This window comes from Anolis sagrei, chromosome 5 (genome assembly GCF_037176765.1).
Source record: "Anolis sagrei isolate rAnoSag1 chromosome 5, rAnoSag1.mat, whole genome shotgun sequence".
Classification (NCBI taxonomy): Eukaryota; Metazoa; Chordata; class Lepidosauria; order Squamata; family Dactyloidae; genus Anolis; species Anolis sagrei.
Window position 1 is genome coordinate 16,085,655 of NC_090025.1, and position 25,073 is coordinate 16,110,727.

Below are 25,073 nucleotides of genomic sequence, written 5' to 3' on the forward strand. Positions count from 1 at the left end.
GCCTCAGATTCCCACAACCCCTATGAACCTTTTACTTTCCGAGTATCTTTTCCCTCCCCCAGGAATTGAGCCATTGCTTCACCAAAGAGCAAATAAGGTTTCTCCCTGAATCTCTCCATCCAGCCTAACCAGTGGATTCTGGGAGTTATAGTAAAGTGATGTCTCCATGATCTGCTATGAAGTGACTCCAGTCGAAAGTAGCCCACACATACACATGCGCGCGCACACACTTAGACATTCTCACAAACCCTAGAATATATTGTGAGTTCGGGTCAGATTTGGCTCGGTATCTCTGTCATCTGAAACTCAAAGCTAAGGAGGACTTCCTTCTGAGTATTATTATTAGTCGTGTCAGGAGCGACTTGAGAAACTGCAAGTCGCTTCTGGTGTGAGAGAATTGGCCGCCTGCAAGGACGTTGCCCAGGAGACGCCCGGATGATTTGATGTTTTTATCATCCTTGTGGGAGGTTTCTCTCATGTCCCCGCATGAGGCGCTGGAGCTGATAGAGGGAGCTCATCCGCCTCTCCCCGGATTCGAACCTTGCGCCTGTCGGTCTTCAGTCTTGCCGGCACAGGGGTTTAACCCACTGCGCCACTGGGGGCTTCCTTCTGAGTAAAAAGGCGGGACTGCCTGGATGGGGTTGCCTAAACAGGCCCATAGACTCAACTCCAAAGTCTCCTCTTCTTTGATCTACTAGGCACCGGCCCCCCAGAGAAAGGGTCCCTTACAACTCAGAGAGACCTGAAGTGAGCCCCACTCACTCTCTTAGCCAGAGTCTTCCCACTGCTGCTTGGCCCGACTGGAGGCAGGTCAACAGGCTGGGTGTTGCAAGCAGCAGCACATGCACACAAGGGAAGGGAGTGCCACTCCACAGGGCGAGACTTATTTCTGAGGACAGATGCACCTGCTGAAGTGTTCCAACAACCAACATTTGCTTCTCTTGTTGCCTTTTTGCTCTGCTTTCTTCAGGGAGATGACGACGAAGAAGAAGATAATTTTAAAAGGTCCTGGGAAATACCACCCAGACACTGTCGGGCAAGTTGTTCCCTCCCAGGCTAGACAGGAACCCGAACTCTTCTATTTATTTATGTTGGCTCAGTATCTGACACATGGGGATTATAACAACAGAGCTGGACCACAGGGCCATCTAGTCCAACTCCAATCTCCCAGGCAGGAAAGTACCACCAAAGCCCTCCCAACAGATGGCCATCCAGCTTCGGCTTAAGAGGCTCCGGAGACGGAGACTCAGCACATCCCGAGGCCGCATGAACTCTTCTTGCCCTCAGGAAGTTCTTTCTTCCTTTCAAATGTTTGAAACAGAGCTTTCTGAAAGGATGTCGCAATCAGGTGGGGGCAATCTTGTTTCTGCTGCTTTGGAAAGCAATGGATTCAAATTGCAGAAAACATAAGGGCTTCCTGAGGGCGAGAACTGTTCGGCAGTGGAATATGCCCCCTCAGATCGGAGTGTGGCATTTCACGAGTCACTCAGCAGGCGACAGAGCCACCCAGGGATCCACACTCCTCCCCTCCTCCTGGTTGACCACGCTTGGGAATGACCATTCTAGCCAGTGACGGGGAATCCCACGGCTGCAACCGACTTGATCCCATCCAGAATCACCTGGATAGGGCTGGCCGCCTCCACTTTCATAGGATCATAGAGTTGGAAGAGACCTCATGGGCCATCCAGTCCAACCCCCTGCCAAGAAGCAGGAATAATGCATTCAAAGCACCCCCGACAGATGGCCATCCAGCCTCTGTTTAAAAGCCTCCAAAGAAGGAGCCTCCACCACACTCCGGGGCAGAGAGTTCCACTGCTGAACAGCTCTCACAATCAGGAAGTTCTTACTAATGTTCAGATGGAATCTCCTTTCCCGTACACTTCTGGAAAGACGACGGTTGCCTTCAAGTTCCACCTTACTTCATCTGAAAAGCAGGAGTGGAAAAGAGGGCCTCTTCCTCCCTCGTCTCCTCGCCTTTTACCCCGGGGAGCCCCGTTCTCCTGCCTCCCTCCCTCCCTCCCTCGAGAAATTCTGATCAGCCTGGCGCGCAAAAACGCACAGAGCGCCTCTCTCCTGCTGGTGTGTTTCTCTCACTCACTCACTCTCTCTCTCACACACACACAGGCACTCTCACACACCCCTAGTAGAAGAGAGGGCCCTTTCTTCCCTCGTCTCCGCGTCCCTTCTCTCTCAGGAGCCCCTTTGCCTTGCCTCCGTTGATGAATGCTTCTCTTCCGCTGAGCTTGGCTGGTGCGTAAAAGTGCACGGAGTGCCTCTCTCCTGCTGTTGTGCGTCCCGGTGAGTCGTCCCCTCCCCTCTCTCTCACACACAGACAGACAGACACTCTCACACCCCATAGTAGAAGAGAAGCCCTTCCTCTCTTGTCTCCGCGTCGTTCCTTCTCTCTCAGGAGCCGCTTTTGCATTGCCTCCGTCGATGAATGCTTTTCCCCCGCTGGTGCGTAAAAGCGCACAGAGCGCCTCTCTCCTGCTGCTACGCGCCCTGTCGAGTTTCTTTCTCCCTCTCTCCCTCCCTCTCTCTCCCTCTCTCTCTCTCTCACACACACACACACAGATACTCTCACACACCCTAGTAGAAGAGAGGACCCCTTCTTCTTTCGTCTCCACGTCCCTTCTCTCTCAGGAGCCCCCTTTGCCTTGCCTCCGTCGATGAATGCTTCTCCCCTGCTGAGCTTGGCTGGTGCGTAAAAGCGCACAGAACGCCAATCTCCTGCTGCTGTGCCCCGGTGTGTCTCTCTCTCACACACACATGTACACACACACACACATAGACACTCTCACAAACCCTAGAAGAGAGGACCCCCTCCTCCCTCGTCTCCGCGTCCCTTTTCTCTCAGGAGCCCCCTTCGCCTTGCCTTCGTCGATGAATGCGTCTCTCCCACTGGTGCGTAAAAGCGCGCAGAGGTCCTCTCTCCTGCTGCTGTGCGCCCCTCACACTCACACTCTCTCACAAAGAGGGACACTCTCAAACACCCCAGCGGAAGAGAGGACCCCTTTCCCCTTCGTCCCCACGTCCTTCCTCTTTGCCATGCCTCCCTCGAGGAATTCTGACCAGTCGCTGATCTTGGCTGGTGCGTAAAAGCGCACAGAGCGCCTCTCTCCTGCTGCTGTGCGCCGCGGTGAGTTTCTCTCATTCTCTCTCTCACACACACGCACACAGACACTCTCACACACCCTAGTGGAAGAGAAGACCCCTTCCTCAATAGTCTCCGCGCCCCTTCTCTCTCAGGAGCCTCCTTTGCCTTGCCTCCGTCGATGAATGCTTCTCCCGCGCTGAGCTTGGTTGGTGCGTAAAAGCGCACAGAGCGCATCTTTCCTCGTTGCCTCCTGCGCCTCCTTCCGCGGCTGCCCGGGGCTGACCCTCGCCTTTCCGACGCCCTCTTCTCCTTCTCCTCCTTCTCCTCCTCCTCCTCCCTGCGGGGGTCTTGCAAGGCGCCCTCCCGGAGGCGCGGAAGGGCTGGCGAGGCGAGCCTCCTCCTCTGGGCTCCAGGCATGCAGGGAGCGCCGTGAGATCACCCAGGTTATAAATATCTCCGTGCCTCCGCCGCCACTGCCTCCGCCGCCGCCGCCGCGCTCCCCGGCCTCCTTCCCCCTCCAACGGGTTGACGATGCCTTCCTCCCGAAGCCGCCCCGGGGACAGGAGCCTCCCTCGCCTCCGCCGCCACCGCCGCCTCCGCAAGATGCCCGGCGCGTCCCTCCCGCTGGAAGGATGAGCCCGTCCCTCTGCCTCCTCTGCCTTCTCCTCTTCCTCAGCCACCTGATCCTCGCCGCTCGGGCGCAACCGGAGACGCCAGCGCCGCGCAGGGCGCCAAGGCTCAGGAGCAAAGGGCGCAACGCCACTGCGGGGGCCTCCTCTCCTTCCTCCTTGGCCGCCCCTTCCTCTTATTCCTCCCGCTCCGGGGAAGTTGCGGGCAGCGGCTCCGAAAGGGGCAGCTTCCAGTGGAGCCCCTCCGGGCGCAGGACGGGGAGCCTCTACTGCAGAGTGGGCATCGGTTTCCACCTCCAAATCCACCCCGATGGGCAGGTCAACGGCTCCCACCAAGGCAGCCTGCTAAGTAAGTGCTTTGGGCGCTTGCAGTGGGGAGAGGGGGAGGCTTCTCCTGCCTTGGCAGCCAGGGCGCGCGTGGCTGGAAACACGACTTCTCACCCGCCGCACTTCTCTTGACAAGACTCGGCTCTTAGCTGCAAGTGAAGAAGGAGTAATGGCAGTCAGGTCCTCAACAGTTCTAACAGGAATGGGTCACAAATGAGAGGTTTTGTTTCTGACAGAGCGCAAGCTGGAGCCATATAGCTCAGGCATGGGCAAACTTGAGTCCTCCAGGTGTTTGGGACTTCATTTCCCACAGTTCCTAACAGCCTCAGGCCCTGAGTTGTTGTGGGTTTTCTGGGCCTTATGGACATGTTCCAGAAGCATTGTCTCCTGACGTTAGAGGTTGTGAGATCTGTTTGAAACTAGGAAAAACTATTTATATTTTATTTATTTACCGCATTTTATATTCTACCCTTCTCCCCCCAAAGGTAGGCGTGTGTGTGTGTGTGTGTGTGTGTATGTGTCTCTGTGTGTGTGTGTGTGTGTATATATATATATATATATATATATATGGAGCCCTCGGTGGCACAGTGGGTTAAAGCACTGAGCTGCTGAACTTGTTGACCAAAAAGTTGCAGGTTCAATTCCAGGGAGTGGCGTGAGCATCCACTGTTAGCCCCAGCTTCTGCCAACCTAGCAGTTCGAAAACATTCAAATGTGAGTAGATCAATAGGTACTACTCCACTCCGCTGGGAAGGTAATGGTGCTCCATGCAGTCATGCTGGCCACATGACCTTGGAGGTGTCGATGGATAACACTGGCTCTTCGGCTTAGAAATTGAGATGAGCACCACACCTCAAAGTTGGACAGGACGCCACTTAATGTCAGGGGAAAGCCTTTATCATATATATATATATATATATATATATATATATATATATATATATATATGGGGTTTATATATCTGTGGACTGTCCAGGGTAGGAGAAAGAACTCTTGTTTGTTTGAGGTAGGTGTGAATGTTTCAATTATAGCATTTAATGGCCTAGTAGTTTCAAGGTCTGGCTTCTTAAGTGGAAAGGGCCCGAGGCTGTTAGGAATTGTGGGAGTTGAAGTCCAAAACACCCGGAGGGCTAAAGTGTGCCCATGTTTGATATATCTAGTAAAAAGCCCAAGACTTCCTGAGCCAAAAAGTCTGTTTTGGGGTAGAAAATGTGTATTCTTCTTAGTCCTTCCCCACATGTGAGCTCACCAACAATGCAATTGTGAATGTAGAAAATGGCTAGAATAAAGAGTTTTGGGACAAAGAAGAAGAAGAAGAAGAAGAAAGAAATGTCTTTTCTCACTCTCACACTTTTCTCTCATACTTCCTACCTTCTTTCTTTCTTTCTCTCTCTCTTGGCCTTGCAGGAATAATGCCAACCTGCTCCTAAATAGTTCTAATAGGAATGGGTCACAAATGAGAGGTTTTGTTTCTGACAGGGTGCAGGCTGGAGCCATATAGCTCAGGCATGGGCAAACTTCAGCCTTCCAGGTGTTTTGGACCTCAACTCCCACAATTCGTAACAGTCTACTGACAGTTAGGAATTGTGGGAGTTGAAGCCCAAAGCATCTGGAGGGCCAAAGTTTGCCGACACCTAGTAGAAGGCCCGAGAATTCAGTTTTCTGAGCCAAAAAGTATGCTTTTGGGAAGAGATTGTGTGTTCTTCAAAGTCTTTCTCCACATGTTAACACCTTACTTGAGCTACCCAATCATGTAATTGTGAATGTAGAAAATGGCCAGAGTAAACAGTTTTATTGGAAAATAAGGAAAAAGAATGCCTACAACACAAAACATACCTATAACTTGAAGCAGAATACCTTAGATTTTAATTCTCCATAACTATTGTTTATTTTTTTTGTCTTTTCTCACTCTTACACATTTCTCTCTCACTTCCTATCTTCTTTCTTTCTCTCTCTCTCTCTCTCTCTCTCTCTCTCTCTCTCTCTCGGCCTTGCAGCCTCCTTCCCAGCTTTCACACCATCCTTGTCCTATTGCAAATGCTGTGTGTGTGTGTACTTGCTTATATCTGAGCAAACATAACAAAAAGTTCCATGACATCTCAAAGTCTTAACAAGTTTTATCTTATAAAGCATGTCCCACTTTAGTTTGAAGTGAGTGGTGATCTGTGAAACCTTGTATCGTAGGTCCATTATCTGTTGGCACAGTGGGTTAAAGCGCTGACCTGCTGCACTTGCTGACCTAAAGGTCGGAGGTTCGAATTTGGGGAGCGGGATGAGCTCCTGCTGTTAGCCCCAGCTTCTGCCAACCTAGCAGTTCGAAAACATGCAAATGTGAGTAGATCAATAGGTACCACTCCAGTCCGGTGGGAAGGTAATGGTGCTCCATACAGTCATGTTGGCCACATGATGGGTCTTCGGCTTAGAAATGGAGATGAGCACCAACCCCCAGAGTCAGACATGACTAGACTTAAAGACAAAGGAAACCTTTACCCTTTCTACAGAAACAGACCAACATGGGTAACCCATTCCCCTCTGCTGTCTGTGGAATGGTAATGAACACAGTGGGAGATAGTGTCAAGATGGGACTGGAGCTGTTTGTGATTACAAAGTAATACATATAACAGTATGAGACTGCAGAACAATCCTTGGTGAATAGAAATGTTTTCCCTTTTGGCCAATCAGAGCTCTCAGATAATAACTAAACATTTCAAATGCAAATTAGTGAGAGCTTGGTAATGAGGATGATGGTAAAGAGCATCTGAAACAGTATGACTGACAAGGGCTAGTTCATGTAATCAGCAAAGTACCGTGGACTGTGTCACTTTAGGAGGGAGAGTGAAAAATCACATATTCATTTGTTGGTTTCTGTTTCACCTCCCACCACACAAGGGCTCTTGTGGTGATCAACAAATAAAAACCAATTAAAACCAAACAAAGATAAAATATTGGTTTTTTTTTAAAAAAACACACAATTAAAATACTCTTTACACACCCCTAAAAGCTAAAAACAATCCTACAATCCAGTTTTGAAACTGGAAGTTGATAAATAGTGTCAAACATTGACTGCCACGCGGAACAGCACTGTTTTGGCGGTTTGCTGGAAGCTTAGAAGTGATGGGCAGCCTAACTTCCTTGAATGCGGAGTTCCACTGTTGGGACACTTCTACAGAAACATAAAACATTGTTAGGTAAAGGTAAAGGTTTCCCCTGACATGAAGTCTAGTCATGTCCGTCTCTGAGGAGTGGTGCTCATCTCCATTTCTAAGCTGAAGAGCCGGAATTGTCCATAGATACTTCCAAGGTCATGTAGCCAGCATGACTGCATGGAGCACTTTTAGTTTCCCGCAGAAGTGGTACCTATTGATCTACTCACACTTGCATGCACCAAACTGCTAGGTTGGCAGAAGCTGGGGCTAACAGCTTACCCGCTCCCTGGATTCGAACTACCAACATTTAGGTCAGCAAGTTCAGCAGCACAATGGTTTAACCCACTGTGCCACCAGGGCAAATGTTGTTATGTGTATCCATTAACCTAAGTTCATGAAGTTTAGGAGATGCAAAAGGGCCTCCTCTGGAGAGCTCAAATTTCTATCAGACTCACAAAGGAAGAGTCTGTCTTTCAAATAACCCTGGCCACAAGTCATTTAGGGCTTTGGAGGTCAACACCAGGAGTTTTGAGTAGGGCTTGGAATCACATTAGAAGCCATTATTGTTCTTGTAGGACCATGTTATATAGTCTTTAAAATGCATACTTGACACTAGTCCAGCATTTTGCACTAGCTACAGCTTTCAAACATTTTTCACAGGCAGCTACGCACAGGATGTCTTGCAGTAGTCTGTTTGAGAAGTAGCTAAGGCATAAACTGTAACAAGAATAGCCTTCCCTAAGCAAGGGTACAGTGAGTAAAGGCACTCCTGGCTACTGCAACAACCTGGCTTTCCAAGAGCAGGATTAGGTCCAGGAGCACCTCTATACAAAATGATCTTCCCAAGGGAGAGCAACTCCATGCAGAACAGGCTGCAATCCCAGGTTGGTTTTCTTGTTGGCCAACAGCACTTCCATCTTGTCTGGATTAAGCCCCAGTTAATTGATGGTATTAGCACACCGAGGATACCCAAACTCAAAGCTTTTCATTGTGGAGGATGAAAAGCATAGAGGGCAGTATTGACCCTATGGAACCCAAAGGCTAATGGTCAAAAGACTGAGCAGTAGTCCCTTGCACCAGACTACTGCTAAGATAAGAAACTCTTCAAACTGCTCCTAAGTCCTGTAACAGCCAGGTGATACTATGATTGCTGGTATCACATGTATTGTTAGAGTCATTCACACCCAGAATCACTAGAGTGTTGTGTGGTTTCTGGGCTGTATGGCCATGTTCTAGCAGCATTTTCTCCTGATGTTTCACCTTTATCTGTTGCTGGATTCTCTGAAGATGCCAGCCACAAATACAGGCAAAACACCAGGATAAAATGCTGCTAGGACACAACCTGGAAACCACACAACACTCTGATAGTACCCTGTGCTGCTGAAAGATCGAGGAGGATCAATAGTAGCCTTGTTGAACTTGTTCTTTGTATGGTTAAACTTGTGAGGCAAGGGGAAGAATCATAAGCAAAGTCCTTGGTCCACCTCCACCCCATGTGCCAAAGCTAAGTATGGTGTAGTAGTCTGAGTGCTGGGCTGTTCCACTCAACCACTTATTCATCAGTGACCTTGTATCAGTTGCTTTCTTATAGCTTGTCCTACCTCACATGGTTGGTGTGAAAATAAAGGGTGGAGAAGAGTTACAGATGATGCCTTGAGTTCACTGGAAGGGAAGGCAGGGCATGAGTGGAACTACCAAATGTAGTATGACCCCCATAACTACAGTTTCACATATTCCCATCTGACAAAATATGTCCTTTCTAGGTATTTCCTAGGTCTTCAAGCATGATTCTATGGTTAAATTCCAGTGGAAGTTGTTCATTCAGTACCATTACCTGTGCTTTCACATATCTATACAGAGTCCCAGAAAATATCCCCCCACATGTACATAATGCACATCAATACACAGTTGTCAGCAAACAGCCTGAATTAATGCAGTACAAGAAAAAAATCTGAAACTTTAATCTGTTGTGTTTGATTTAAGTTGTGGGAAACGAATATGGGATAAGATAAGACTACAAAGAGTTACCGTGTTTCTTTGGACTTAAAAGAGCTGGAGTTAATTGTGAGGAATAAGTAGGATTCTCCAACTTATAATGTCTTACAACACCCAAAATATGTTTCCTTATTTAGTTTCTCTCTCTATCTAGGTTTACTCAATGTTTCAGTAAGATTAAAAAACAGTCATATAACTATAAGTGTTGTCATGCTGTAAGGTACTATGAATCACAGCCTTTAATCCCAGTTTTGGGGAAAGACAGAGTGTAAGGAAAGTGGTTGACTGAATCCCATTCTGCTATGGAAGTCACTGTCCCCATTGCAGCCATCTTTGACCTCTCAGACTTTCTGGACTCCAGGACCGATCATCTCTGACCACCAGTTGGGCTGAATTGGGCTGTTGTCCACAGCAGGCTGCCCTGCAATGTCAGTGGACACTCTAGTTCAAGCATGGGCAAACCAGGGGTTTTGGACTTCAACTCCCACAATTCCTAACAGCCTCAGGCTCTTTCCTCCCCCCTCCCCCAGCTGCTTAGGTGGCTGAGGGGAGAAAGGAGCGGGCCTGAGGCTGTTAGGAATTGTGGGAGTTGAAGTCCTAAACCCTTGAAGGGCCCAAGTTTGCCCATGCCTACTCTAGTTTGATGTAGACTTATTAGAGAGCTCTAGTACCCTCCTTTGCACTTCAGCAGCAGAGCTCCATTGAAATTTAGGATGATAAGCATCTCACCAGGTTTCTCACCTTACCTCACCAGGCTTTCATAGGATTGAACCCATAGGAAGCCTGAACCTACTTAATATGCCCAAACGTGAACACTGGTGGAGTTTGAGGAAAATAGACCTTGACATTTGGGAGTTGTAGTTGCTGGGATTTATAGTTCACTTACAATCAAAGAGCATTCCGAACCCCATCAATGATAGAATTGGGCCAAACTTCCCACACAGAATCCCCATGCCTTGAAGAGACTCATTGGTGCGAGCCTCTCTCCAGATGTGCACCATGATGCCATGCACTGAGCACATCTGTTTTCCCCTCCTTTCTTGGAGTCTCAGAAACAGCCCTCCCTTTGGCTGAGAAGCTGGCTGAGAGGCTGGCCAATCACAGCAGAAGAGGGCTTTTGGTGGGAGGATTCGCCATCAGTTTCCAAAAAAGAAGAGAAGGACAGGCAGAGAGATCTTCAGCCTTCTCTGCCAAAGGTGTTCCTAAGACCATCAGAAATATATGTTTTTTGGTGGTCTTTGGTGACTCCTTTGAAACCCCCTAGGTTGAGAAATGCTGTCTTAGGGACACCATAAGTCTGAAATGACTGAAAGGCAAAAAACATCATCAACAACAACAACAACACTCTATAACTCTCACTTTCTCTAGAATGCTGACTAAAGAAGGTGGGAGTTATATTCCAACACGCTTAGTGGAACATAGGCTAAGGAAAAGGTTGACTAGATGAGCTTCAGGTACTCCTCCGTTCTAATGCAGGAATGAAATTATTCCAAAATAATTGGTTTCAGGCTAGCTGGCTAGACAGTTTCTTTCCCTGTGTCCTTATACATCTCACAGGTTTTGATGCTGTTTAACCAAACCTCTTATTTACACAGCAAGAACTAGAACATTTGTGGCACCGCTGAGCGGTTCCTGCTGAAAGAAATGCTTATTGTGTCAGCAGTTTGCTGCTATTCACCCCACTTTTCTCAGCCTCTTTGTTTCACTGCATTTTTCTCTGCTCCTCCAGTGCCTAGTTTGAATTATCCATCTGCCTCCAGCTGTTCCATGTCAAATCTCCCTCTTTGAAAATTCTGTTTGCTCATTTCTTTACAGTAGCCATAAATATTTGCACAATAAAAATTAGCTGTAAAAATAGCAAGGCCCAAAAGAAAAGCAATGATCCACAAATGCCGATGTCTATTGGTCCTTCATCAAAAAAGAGAGAAAAATTCCAGAGAGATGTATTTCTTTGTACTAATTTATTTGAGTTTTAAATCTTACCTGTTATGTTGGTGCTTCATTTAATGGCCTAATTCAGAGGTGGGAGTGTGTGGTCTTCTAGATGTTATTAAACTTTAAGACTCACCATCCTTTACTAGCATAACCAGCATTGAGCATGTCCAATCTGTGGCAACCCTAAAGTGAACTTATCACAGAGTTTTCTTGGCAAGATTTGTTCAGAAGAGAATTGTCATTGTATTGTTGAAGGCTTTCATGGCCAGAATCATTGGGTTGTTGTGAATTTTCCGGGCTGTTTGGCCATGTTCCAGAAGCATTCTCTCCTGACGTTTTGCCTGCATCTTTGGCAGGCATCCTCAGAGGTTGGGACCTCACAACCTCTGAGGATGCCTGCCATAGATGCAGGTGAAATGGCAGGAGAAAATGCTTCTGGAACATGGTCATACAGCCCGCAAAACTCACAACTACCCAGATTTGCCGTTGCCTTCCTCTGAGCGTGATGTGCCCAAGGTTACCCAATGAGTTCTCCTGGCTGAGCGTAGACTGGAACTTTTATGCTTTGTCATTTATTAGGTCTCAAGGCAATCACTGAAACATCAGCACACATGTCCAGAGTGGAAATTTAGTTCTAGTTTCCTACCCAGGTTCTACTTTTTGTAGGGATCATGTATCATAAGGAGCAGTGAAGTAATGACATGTTTGCACAAAACAACAAACCAGAATTCATTAGAAATGTAGCTTACCACCTGCTTGAATTCTGGCATATGAAGGGAAATCTGAACAAACCACAAGCTTCCATTCAGTGGTTTACTGTGATATCTGGAAGATCCATGATTTGATCTAGGTTTATTTCTGTGATTTGCCATCAGACAGGGAAGCCGGATTATTCAGTTCCAGCTGTCATGATGTACAAACAATGGCCAGAAGGGTCTATAGTCTATTCAGCTGTTCCCACTTACAGGAGGAGCAATCAGGCATTGTGCACAGAATTCTGATTTGCCATTATTATGTCTGAATGCACCCAATTTTCTCAGCCATGTAAAGGACAATGGGGTGAAATAGCAGACAACTCTTTTTATACTTGACTATCATTCTCTTGATTGGTAGTCAAATCGAGGAGTCATGTGGAATAGTGGCTGGAGTATGAATCTGGAAACCAGTGCTCAGATCCCCACTCAGCCATAGAAACTAACTGAGTGACCTTGGGAAGGTCATGCTGTCTCTCAGCTTTCGAGGAAGGCTATGTCAGAATAAATCCTTCTAAGAAAACCCAGGAATAGAGTTGACATAAGTCAGTATTGACCTAAAAGTACACAAGAACAAAGTATGGTCCGGTTGGTGGATATGATTTCAGGCAGCCTTCTTCAACATGTGGCCTCAAAATGCACTGAACTACAAATGCCACAGTTTTTAGCCAGCATAACATTTAGTTGGGAATAATGGGGGAATGCAACAACATGATGGTAAAGCTGAGTTAAAGCTTAAAAGCTAACTCCAACAAATTAAACTGATTCTGGAAATGAGAAGCTACCCTATGTAACTGGCACAGCATAGATATTATTTATTTATTCATTTATTTATTTACAGTATTTGTATTCCGCCCTTCTCACCCTGCAGGGGACTCAGAATGGATTACAATGTACATATACATGGCAAACATTCAATGCCATTAGACATACAACATATATAGTCAGACATAGAGGCAGTTTAACATTCCAGCTTTCCAGCTTCATGAGGGTATGCCGCTTCACTGTCCACTTGTGACACTGAGTCCTTGATGAAGTACTTCCTATGAGGAGTGGCTTAAAGAGCTGAGCATGTTTAGCCTGCAAAAGAGAAGGCTGAGAGGAGACATGATAGCCATGTATAAATATGTGAGGGGAAGTCATAAGGAGGATAGAGCAAGCTTGTTTTCTGCTGCCCTGGAGATTAGGACACGGAGCAATGGCTTCAAACTACAGGAAAGGAGATTCCATCTGAACATGAGGAAGAACCTTCTGCCTGTGAGAGCTGTTCAACGGTGGAACTCTCTACCCCGAAGTGTGGTGGGGGCTCCTTCTATGGAGGCTGGATGGCCATCTGTTGGGGGTGCTTTGAATGCAATTGTCCTGCTTCTTGGTAGAGGATTGGACTCTCTTCGAACTCTATAATTCTGTGATTCTATGATTCTTACACACACTGCTAGGTTTTATGGTGTCGTAAATTAGTTAAATTTGCCTCCCCACATAAAGCAGTACCTAAATTTCTTACTTGACAGATGCACCTGTCTTTTGGGCTGCATAGGTCAACAGCAAGCTAGACTGACTTCGAACTCATGACCTTTCAGTCAGTAGTGATTTAATGCAGTTGGATACAAATTGGCTGCACCACAGCTGGTCCATAGATATCAGATAATCCAAACAACTAGTTCCCACAAGTATTCCAGATGCAATATAGTGTATGGATTACAGTTAAGAACTAACTTTCTACATGGAGTATAACGTCTTTGCCCATTTCAGCCACATGTTCTTGCCAGCACATTGTCCCTCTTATATCATGACTTCATAATAACTGGTAATTTTGTTGAGCTACAGGGGAGATTCAAAACTGTATTGCCGCTATGTAAAAATAGTACCTGCTGTGCTCTTTCCCCGTGCCTCTCTTTTAAAAAAAGAACAGATTGTGATGCTGTTTCAAAATCACCTTTGTTCACCTTCAACACAAAGTAAATCTGCTCCTATTTTTCATCTACTTTTGATCACCCTCTAAAGCAGAGCATCAGAAAGCAAGAGCAAAATGCATTCTCTTCAAAAGCAAATCACTGAAAGGTTTGGGAGGCAGGATGAAGCCAGAACAGGAGGAGTTCCCTGCCAGAGATATTCAAGGTGATGAAAGGCAGGGATGAGCTTGTTATGCTGTGACCCAACACACACAGTTTCTATCATGCTGCTATTAGTCTAGGGCAGCTGCCCACAAACAAGCCCCTTCCAGGACACGTTGTGTTACAGTTCCAACAATCTTCAACCTTCATAGGCAATCATGGAATCTGGGTAAAAACTATGATAGTGGGACATGTATTCCAACATAATAAAAATGTTGGTATTTAGGGAAACATAGCTCAAAACAATCACAAAAATATTCTTGTTGCATGCCGTCAAGTTCTTTTCAATTTATGGTAACCTTGAGGCAAACCTATAATAGGTTTTGGGGTTTGTTTTGGAAAGATTTGTTCAGACCAAAGTTGTTATTGCCTTCCTCTGAGGCTGAGAGGGTGTGACTTGCCTAAGGTCAGTCATCAAATGGGTTTCTGTGGTTGAGCAGGGATTCAAATCCTGATCTGGAAAGTTGTATTTCAACATTACACCTCACTGGCTCTCTTATTGTAGTGATATTGCAGTAGTTGAAATACGGAGGTCCTAATCTAGCTCTAGCTTCCTAATGAATGCCTGGAATACACATGTGCATACTAATCTTGTATCATGTTTAAACCCTTGTGCCGGCAGGACTGAAAACCAACAGGTTGCAGGTTTGAATCCAGGGAAAGTGTGTGAGCTCCCTCTGTCAGCTCCAGCTCCCCATGCAGGGACATGAGAGAAGCCTCCCACAAAGATGGTGAAACATCAAAACATCCAGGCATCCTCTGGGCAATGCCCTTGCAGATTGCCAATTCTCTCACACCAGAAGCAACTTGCAGTTTCTCAAGTCGCTCCTGACACACACACACACAAATTAGAGAAGTAGGAATACATGCTGTGAAGCTTGTGCAAATCCATACTGTTTTGTATACCTTAATATATATGTAACAACATAGCCCATTGGTCTATCTAATCTAGTACTATCAAGTCTGACAATCAGCTCTGGGTCTCCAAACTGTCTGTTGAATTCTTTCCTGGCCATATTTGGTGATCCCTGGTAGTTTTCTATCAGACCAGGTCTGCCCCTGTACCTTCCAAAGTCATAAATCATAGAATATTAGTTGTTCAAGGTGGTATAATGCTCTCAGGGAGTTGTGGCATTTTTTTTAACTAATGAGTTTGTTTAGAATGAGGTTTCCCTTCCTATACAGTCCAATAAACTTTAAAAGTGGTCCAGGGCTCTTTATAGGTACACATTACAATGGCTACCCCTATAGTCTGACTTGGTTCCCATCCTGCTAAATCCAGAGTGAACAAAGTCTATGTGGCTTCTTAATAATGAGTGAGAGATGGATGGCTCAGTGGCAGGGACTATGTAGAACTTCAGAACAGGCTTCCAGTTCCAATCTGGAATTTGCATGGCTGGGAATCTTTTGTTCAGATGTGGCAAAGTGCCAATCAGGCAGCTGAAAATCAGGACCACAGAGAGCTCCCCATGAAGTATATCTCAGTGATCATCAGATGATATTAAGTGGGAAGCAGACAGTAATTTAAGTGCTGGCCTGAGCCAGTTAAAGATTTATACAAGGTTTCCACATGGAGATGCCATAAATCCTGGAAATATTACTTTTTTTGGATTCCATTTCCCCAAATCCAAGGTAACTTAGCTACTAGACATAGGTTTATGGGACTTATAATCAGAAAAATAACCTTCCTGGACTGTGAAATTTAAGAACAATTTCCTCATATTGTGTGATAACTCTGAGAATCAACCCCTTCTCTATTACAGCCATGCTTGCCAGTCAACTCTACCTCACGAGTAAAAGAGAAACTTACTGAATGAATGACTTCCATGTCATAGTTGTGCTGGAGGACCTAGGAAATCCTAGAGGTCCTCCAGCAGAAGCACACCATAGAATCATCTTGTGAATCAAGAAAAGGCCTAGAAATGATATACATTGTCAGAAAAGAGCAAATGAATCTGTGGGTTCTGGCCCAACAAGTACAGGGGTTGCTCTATAGAGTGTGGATTTGAGGATCAAGGTGAGCTCCCACAGTTAGCCCCAGCTTCTCTAACCTAACAGTTCAAAAACATTCAAATGTGAGTAGATCAATAGGTCTGGCAGGAAGGTAACAGCACTCCATGCAGTCATGCTGGCTACATAACCTTGGAGGTGTCTATGGACAATGCTGGTTCTTCACCTTAGAAATGGAGATGAGCACCACATCACCAGAGTCAGACACGACTGGACTTAATGACAGGGGAAAACCTTTCCCTTTACCTATCCATTACATCACATAGGCTCTTGTTCCCCAGATAAGTGAAAACACCTAGGTCCTGTGACATCCAATGGTGGCTTGAGTGAGAATATTATTTACAGTGCATGAAAAAATTCCAGTCTGGGAATCAGCTGATAAAATGATATTCTTGTCTGAACTCATCTGCCTCTACATCCCACCTCGTAATTTAAGATCATCCGGCGAGGCCCTGCTCTCACTCACACCAACATTGCAAATGCGTCTGGTGGGGACGAGAGACAGGGCCTTCTTGGCTGTGGCCCCCACCTGTAGAACATGCTCCCAAATGACATAAGATCAGCCTCATCCCTCCTGGCTTTCAGGAAGAGGTTAAAATCGTGTTTTTGGGACCAGGCTTTCAGTCAGCAGACATAATTAGCACTTTAGACAGACATTGACTGGAATGGAATGATGACATGGCTGATGAGACTGTTTTATTGGTTTAATTAATGCTTGATGTATTGTTTTTATTAATACTCTATGTATTTTATCTATTGTTGTATTATTGTAATTGTTTATATGTAATGGCATCGAATCTTTGCCATACGTAAGCCGTCCTGAGTCCCCCTTTGGGGGTAGAGAAGTGACAGGGTAGAAATACTGGAAATAAATAAATAAAATACAATATTCAAGCTTCAAGCCTGCCCAGAGAGATCCCCTTCTTTGAGAGGACTGCTCCTGATGCATGCTGCTAAGAGAAATGTTCTTTGCACATTTCCAATGTAGATAAATATTTCAGTTGTGCTGGAAATTATTTCTAGGACTGAGGTCACAGCGTTCAAGATTCAGCCAAGGTCCCAGCTCAAGCTATCCATTCTGCTTTCCAAAAGCTCCTTCTCTCTTTCCTTCCATAATACTTCTTGTTCAGGGAAACAGATAACACACACATAGACCCAGCCATTAAATTTTAGCCTTCCCCATCCAACATCATCTGTGCCCTTTAAAACCTCAGGACGTCTATAAATAAATGTATATTCAGATAACCCAAGCAGCAAGCAAAAAGCAATCATCCATGAAATCACTGGTTAAGCCTAAAATGACAAAGCTAGGGATTTCTTCTTCTTCTTCTTCTTCTTCTTCTTCTTCTTCTTCTTCTTCTATTTCGAGAAAAGACAAATGCATAAGATTTCTTTCTCTCTCCTGTTTTTTCTCCCCTTTGCAGTGCTGTGAAAAAAAAAAGAATTGTGCTTTATTTCTGTCATCCTAGGTATTTTGGAAATATTTGCCGTGTCTCAGGGGATTGTAGGAATACGAGGAGTTTTCAGCAACAAATTTTTAGCGATGTCAAAAAAAGGAAAACTCCACGCAAGTGTAAGTAAAACATCAATCTCATTCACTCAAACTGCCTTACCAAGATAATGTTGAAATATTTTTGTGGGAAAAGAGTTTGAATGCCTTATCCTAATCCTGTATGGTGTTCAGTTTTCATATTAAATATATACACACATCAGCCATGTTTAGCAACCCAAGAGAGACTTGATAAATCTCTTGATATTGCTGTCTGCACAAGACTGCAGGGTTCTTGATATTGTTATTTATTTATTGTGTCAGAAACAAATTGATGCTACAGTTATAACGCATCTAAAAACACAAACTAAATTAAAAAGTTTGCATTATGCTAAATGTCCTTTGACCAGAAGCTGGCCTCTTGGAGTGCCTCTGGTGTTGCTGGGCTCAGGTTGCATTGTAGTAAGTGGTTGGTCTGTGGTTTGCTCTTCTCCACACTCACATGTCATGGACTCTACTTTGTGGCCCCATTTCTTAAGATTGACTTTGTATCTCATGGTCCCAGAGCACAGCCTGTTCAAACATCTTCCAAGTTGCCCAGTCTTCTGTATACCCAGGAGGGAGTTTCTCATCCAGTATCAGCCACTGATTGAAGTTCTGGGTTTTTGCCTGCCACTTTTGGACTCTTGCTTGCTAAAGTGTTCCTGTGAGTATCTCTGTAGATCTAAGGAAGCTATTTCTTGATTTAAGGTGTTGGCGTGCTAGCTGATACCCAAACAGAGGATGGACTGGAGGTCAGTGCCTTGGTCCTTTCATTACAGGCTGCTACTTCCCGGCGGATAGTAGTTTGCTCTCTGTTGAACCAGCAGAGTGGAGAGGAACAGGTGGAATATTGCCTTTCCCAGTAGGCACATGCAAAAGCAAACAGCTGTAACTTTTCCTAATGATTTTTTTCCTCCATGGATGGCTTTCAGCACAGTTTCTCTATGGATAAAAATGTGCATTTCCCCCCAACGGTTGCTGTGTGTCTTCAGGTTGAGAGTGGTTGGTATCGCAAAACCCTCTGAGGCTTATTAAATATGGTTTTCTGTGGATGAGCAGATGGTAGATGGTATATGTTCTGTATCATAAACTAGAGCTGACATGGTCTATCCAATGCAATTTTCTGAATCAGCCCCCCAAATAACCAAACAGCATCTAAAGATGACGAAAAACTGATTCATAACCCTTTTGGTACTAATGTTGGAGAGTGGTCCCTAATCAAAGTAGTCCCTGGTCAAGTGATTCCTGGTGAAAAAAAGGTTGGGAACCACTGTCCTAAAGCATACCTACCATGGTTTTGGGGAAGGGGGGATTTGTTCAAAGGGATGCTGCCTTGGTTTTACTCTGAGGCTGAGAGGCAGTGATTTGCCCAAAGTCACTCAGTGTGTTTCCATGGTTGGGTGAGATCGGAACTCTGGTTTTCAATATCATTGACCAATGCTCAAAATGCTACACTACCTTCTGCTTTTAAAAAAATGCATGCATGGTGTTGTGTTTACAAAATATTTTGTGAACCTTCTAGATGTATGCATTTCAGAGGCAAGGTTTAGCTTGAAAAAAAGAAATGCAAAGATACATAATGGGGGACGATTCCTGGCTCAAGAGCAGTACATGTGAAAAAGATCTTGGAGTCATTGTGGGGAAGAAGTTAAACATGAGCCAACAATGTCATGCAGTGGCAAAAAAGAAGCCAATGGGATTTGGACCTGAATAAACAGGAGTATAATGTCTAGATCCAGAGAAGTCATGAGCCCCTCTATCCTGCCTTGGTCAAACCACACCTGGAATACTGTCCAATTCTGGGCACCACAATTGAAGGGAGATATTGACAAGCTGGAATGTGTCCAGAGGAGGGTGACTAAAATAAGCAAGGTTCTGGAGAACAAGCCCTATGAGGTGCGGCTTAAAGTGCTGGGCATGTTTAGCCTTCAGAAGAGAAGACTGAGAGGAGACATGATGGCCATGTATAAACATGTGAGGGGAAGTCATTGGGAGGAGGGAGCAAGCTTGTTTTCTGCTTCTCTGGAGACTAGGATGCGGAACAATGTCTTCAATTACAGGAAAGGAGAATTCATCTGAACATTAGGAAGAACTTCCTAACTGTGAGAGTTGTTCAGCAGTCGAACTCTCTGCTCTGAGGTGTGGTGGAGGCTCCTTCTTTGGAGGCTTCTAAGCAGAGGCTGGATGGCCATCTGCTGGGGGTGCTTTGAATGTGACTTTCCTGCTTCTTGGCAGGGGGTTGGACTGGATGGCCCACGAGGTCTCTTCCAACTCTATGATTCTATGAGTCTAAGCTCTCTAATATATAATGGCTTAGATTTAGTTTAAAAAGTATTTTAAGGAATGTGTTGGGTATTGTGCTGTCTCCTTTTAATACCATAAACTTGCTTTCAAACAGAGCTGGTGCTATAGTTTGCCCTTCATCTATGTGAATATAAGCAATTTCTCTCTTCTCTAATATAAAATCATTTTATTACTCCATGTTAAAGCACCGACTTATAATTTTGGGGATGCCAAAATTAAATTAAAGCCCTTTCTTGATTCGCGGTTGATGGCTACCAGCCACTTGTGTTATAGGTGGACACAAGTTAAGATAGGTCAGCCCGAAAGGTTAGGACCCAGGGCTCCATCTGTCAAATGGGTGCAAGAAATTAGTTGAAACCGGAGCCAAATGTCTAAAGATCACTAGGCTAAATAATGCCGATAATGCAAAAACAGCATCTGCTGTTCTTTCCTGCTTTGGCAGGATGAAGTTATTTTATGGACTAATGAGTTCGAGGAGGAGAGACAAGTGCTGTGCTTGTCACTCAGGCAGCTCTTTGATACCAACAACATTTTGATTGCTTTTAGCTGAACTGAAGATAAACCCAAGTCCCAATGTTATCTGGAGAGGAGAGGAGGGGATGCAATTCTATAGGTTCTGGTCAGCCTGCCCTTTCTTATCTCAGCTTCAGCCTCCCATTTAGGTAGTGATTTAATTAAATTATAGGAACAGTTTGTTTTTAGTAAGGAAACTGGATTCAAAAGCAACATTAATCCTGGCAATTATCATATTCCCACACAGATGGTTCAATTTTCATTCTTAAACACGCATACACACGCGCACACACACACACACAGAGAGAGAGAGAGAGAGAGAGAGAGAGAGAGAGCTAAGGAACTTCTGAGAGCCCTTCCACACACAGCTCCATATCCCAGAATATCAAGGCAGAAAATCCTGTAATACCTCCTTTGAACTGGGTTATCTGAGTCCACATTGCCATATAACCCACTTCAAAGCAGATGTTGTGGACTTTTCTGCCTTGATATTCTTGGATATAGGTCTATGTGGAAGGGCACAAAGTGTGATCAGGATGGTAATTAATAAGGAAAAACAGGCAAATTTGGAGAGGCTTCAACATTTGGGACCCGCCTACCTTCATGACCGCATTTCCTTCTACAAACCTACACAATCCCTTCAATCTTCCAGAGAGGCCCATCTCGCGCTCCTGCACCTGTTGCAAGCTTGACTTGTGAGGACAAGGGAGAGGGCCTTCTCTGTGGTGGCCCCTCAGCTCTGGAATGCGCTCCTCGGAGAAATTAGGCAATTTCTCTGAATCTACACTGTCATATAATCCAGTTCAAAGTGGGTTTTATACAGCTGTGTGGAAGGACCCTAAGAATCTCAAAGTTTCTTAGGACCATACACTACCATATAATCCAGTTCAGTTCAGATAATCTGGATTTTCTATGGCAGTCTAAGGGACCTTAGAACATCTTGCAGAAGTTGATCATAAAGTCATTCCAGAGAATCTAGAACCATTCTAGATTTTCCTGGAGATATATGCTCACAGATTTTTTTAAAATAGTCATTTTTCTTCACATGTTTTTCCTTTTGCCATAATGCACCATACTAAATGTGAAGGGTTGTTTGCATTGCATTTCTCATTCCTCATTTTCAAATAAAGAAAATGAAAGTCTGACTAGTAATAAAATCCAACAAAGACGTGGAAAGAGAATATTTATTTATTTATTTATTTATTTATTTATTTATTTATGATACTTATACCCTACCCTTCTCACCCTAAAGGGGACTCAGAGTGGATACACAATTGTAGCCCCAAAGGTGTTTCCAAGTGAGTCTCTGACAATGATATCATTTTGCCTCTTTGAATGTAATTTACAGGGGCTCCGGATTATTACTGCTTCTGTTTGTAACTCCTCTATTTTCCTGACACTTCCACAATTTTTATAAGCACAGAAAATCTGTTAGAGGGAGAGAAAAGGCAGAATAGTTGCAGAGTCTTTCGACTGATAATGCTAGAATCTGTCTATCTGGAATCACCCCAAAAGGAAGAATGAGCAAAATCTGTCATTTTTTGATGCATTCAAATGTGTTAGACTTCATATTCATCCTAAATATGAAGAAATTTGCATTTGTTGTTCGAAGTATGTATTTTCACTGGCATAATTCAATGGATTTGGCTATTCCTAGTGTTGAGAAAGTCTTGTCTGCCATATAGGTGCTAAAGGTGAAGAAGAAATAGGAACAATTTCAATACTACACAGTTATAATATAGTAATTCCACTTTAACTGCCATGAATAAATCCTGTGGGATCCAAACATCCGAAGCACTGGATCACAATATTCTATATTGCAGATACCTGGAACCATAGCATTTGAAATGGAATGATAACAGTATTACTAAATAGTATGGAAGGACTTGCCCAACGTCACCCAATAGTTTCCATGGTTGAACAAGGATCCAAATCCTCATCTCTAGAATCATTGGCGAATGCCCAAACCACATTGACTCTTTGAACCTCCAATATCTCACCCTAAAATGCAAATCCTAGGATTCCACAGGATGCTGCTATGGCATTTAATGTAGAATCACAGCACAACAATTACCCAATGTGAAAGGGTCCTGGAAGGCTGCCCTACCTCAACAGTAACATAGTTGAACCTTTAATGATAACACCACAGACTTCAGAATAGGTAAATTTCTACTCAGGACAAAGGAGTGGAGATATTTTACAATAACAGCTAGAATACAGTCAGCCCCCAAGTTACAAACAAGATAGGTTCTGTAAGTTTGTTCTTAAGTAGAATTTGTAAGAAAGTTGGAACAGCGTAACTTCATATATATAGAGAGAGAGAGAGAGAGAGAGAGAGAGAGAGAGAGGAGCCCTCGGTGGCATAGCAAGTTAAACCGCTGAGCTTCTGAACTTGCTGACTGAAAGGTCGGCGGTTCGAATCCATTGAGCGGGGTGAGCTCCCACTGTTAGCCCCAACTTCTGCCAGCCTAGCAGTTAAAAAACATGCAAATGTGAGTAGATCAATAGGTACTGCTTTGGCAAGAAGGTAATGGCACTCCATGCAGTCATGCCACCACATGACCTTGGAGGTGTCTATGGACAACACTGCTCTTCAGCTTAGAAATGGAAATGAGCACAACTAGACTTAATGTCAAGGGGAAACCTTTACCTCATATATGTGTATGTATGTGTGTATGTGTATATGTGTGTGTATATTTACACACACACACACACATATATACATACATACATATACATACATAGAGAGAGGAGGAGAGAGAGTGAGAGAGCGAACTTTGTTTAGTATAGGGAAGGATGAACATTCCTGTGGTGTTTGTTTTGCTGCTCTGCGTCCGTGTTCAGAAGATTTCACTTCACTTTCTGTCCCTGTAGTACTTGGATTTCAAAAAACAAACAAACCCATGACTTGTTGTAGAAACAAGGAGTGGTGCTAAAGCTTCAGTGGAGACCCCTTTTCCATGGTAATAACTCTTTCAGTGGTAGATTTCGCTCACTTCCTGTTATATCACCTCTGTTCTTAACTATGAGTCATTTGGAAGGCAAACATGTCCCCCAGTCTTGGATTCTTTGATTTCAAAAGCAATGCCTAGCAAGGAGCCAGTACAGAAACATAAGGAATCTCATTTACTGCATGAAGTACTAGTTTTAATGCTTGTTGTTGCTCAATTTTTGAGGTTTTGTTAGGAAAACTCTGAGAGTAATCCATAGGAGATGAGAGCATGAAGTTCTTGCATCACACATTCAGAGGCCCCATCCACACAGCTGTATAAATTGCACACTGAACTGGATTATATGGCAGTGTGGACTCAAATACTCCAGTTCGAAGCAGATATCTGCCTTGATATTCTGGGTTATATGGCTGTTGGAAGGGCCATAATAGAAGCAAGTATCTTGCATACTTTCAAGCTTCTCCTTAAATGCTTCCATGACACCTGAGCAGGCATGTAGCCAGAGGGGGGGCTCGGGGGGCTTCAGCCCCCCCCCCCCCCGAAATTTTCATGGTGGTTCGCGAAAAGGCCTTAATGGTGCATTATTTAAACTGTTATGTTTATTCATATTATGATCTGATCACCATACTCAATATATCCCATATGCATGGGGGTATTGGGGTAATGATACAAAAGGTTTGCTAGGCTAGACCCTCTTTCACTCAGACTCAGCCCCCCCCGAAACTCAGCCCCCCCCGAACCCCCCCCCCCTGAAAAAAAATTCAGCCCCCCCCCCCCCGAAATGAAATCCTGGCTACGGGCCTGCACCTGAGTACTAGATACTATCTCATGGATGTCATATCATATTATATTTTGAGAGTTTAACAAATAATAAACCTATTTCCCACAGCAAAGAGGGCATCTTGCTCCCAACTTAAGCAAGAGCAAAATTTTCAGAGGCATTTTCAGTTTACCCTCCTGTTTAATCATTCTTTCCTCGCTGATGGCAAAGGCAACTGAACAAAATGAATGTTTCAAGAGACAAAGGCCGTGCTCTTCTGGTTGAGACAGATCTTGGCAGAAGGCAGAGGAATTGCTTCAGTAGGTAAAGATACAATCACATTCATAGTTTTTCATCCTTTTATTCTAGTCCGGATGGCAAAGCATAGATTAGAGCAGGGGAGTGACCTTCAGAAGAGACATCTGCTGTACTGGAAGTAGTCACTGTTAAAACACTCTGGGGACCATCAGGCAAAGTGCAACAGTGTTAGAAGCCCTAGTAACATGTTTCCTATGATGTCTTAGGCCTTGAAAAATAACAACAAAAGATGTATGCCCTATTCAACAGATAAAGCTGATAGAGATATAAAATAGCACAACAGTAATTTATTCCCGGGCCTCATGTTTGAATTGTCCAGAAAGCTGTATCTGTATAGGAGTGAACCACATGTTTGCAAATATAACATTTGTTTGTTTGGCTTTTCTTTCTGAAAAGTCTCAGTATCTACCCCAACCTGCAGTCTTTGGGGTATGAAATAACTGGTAGGACTATCACCTTCTATACTGAAACTGTCCTACTTGAGATAAGACAGTTGTATTCGTTGTCTACCCTTCTACCTTATCAGCTGCTTTTCAAATGTTCATCATGCAAGTTTGTCAGCAGGATGAGCAAAAGACTCAGTTAGGCCAGATAGAAGCAGCAGTGTCTGAGGGCCTTCCCCTTATCTTCACTTCTGCTTTCTCCACCTGGTAAAGCACTCAACATGGCCAGTAAACACTCATCTGAGATG

General features: G+C 44.5%; 1 protein-coding gene across 1 annotated transcript in view; it reads left to right on the forward strand.

Moving 5' to 3' along the window:
* Positions 1–2,813: 2,813 nt before the first annotated feature.
* Positions 2,814–25,073, forward strand: part of FGF5 (fibroblast growth factor 5) — a 30,978-nt gene continuing 8,718 nt past the window's right edge. Inside the window, exons 1-2 of the mRNA XM_067468574.1 lie at positions 2,814–4,075; positions 17,475–17,578. Of these exons, the coding sequence (XP_067324675.1) occupies positions 3,730–4,075; positions 17,475–17,578 (450 nt within the window). The 5' untranslated portion in view covers positions 2,814–3,729. The remainder of the gene's footprint in view (positions 4,076–17,474; positions 17,579–25,073) is intronic.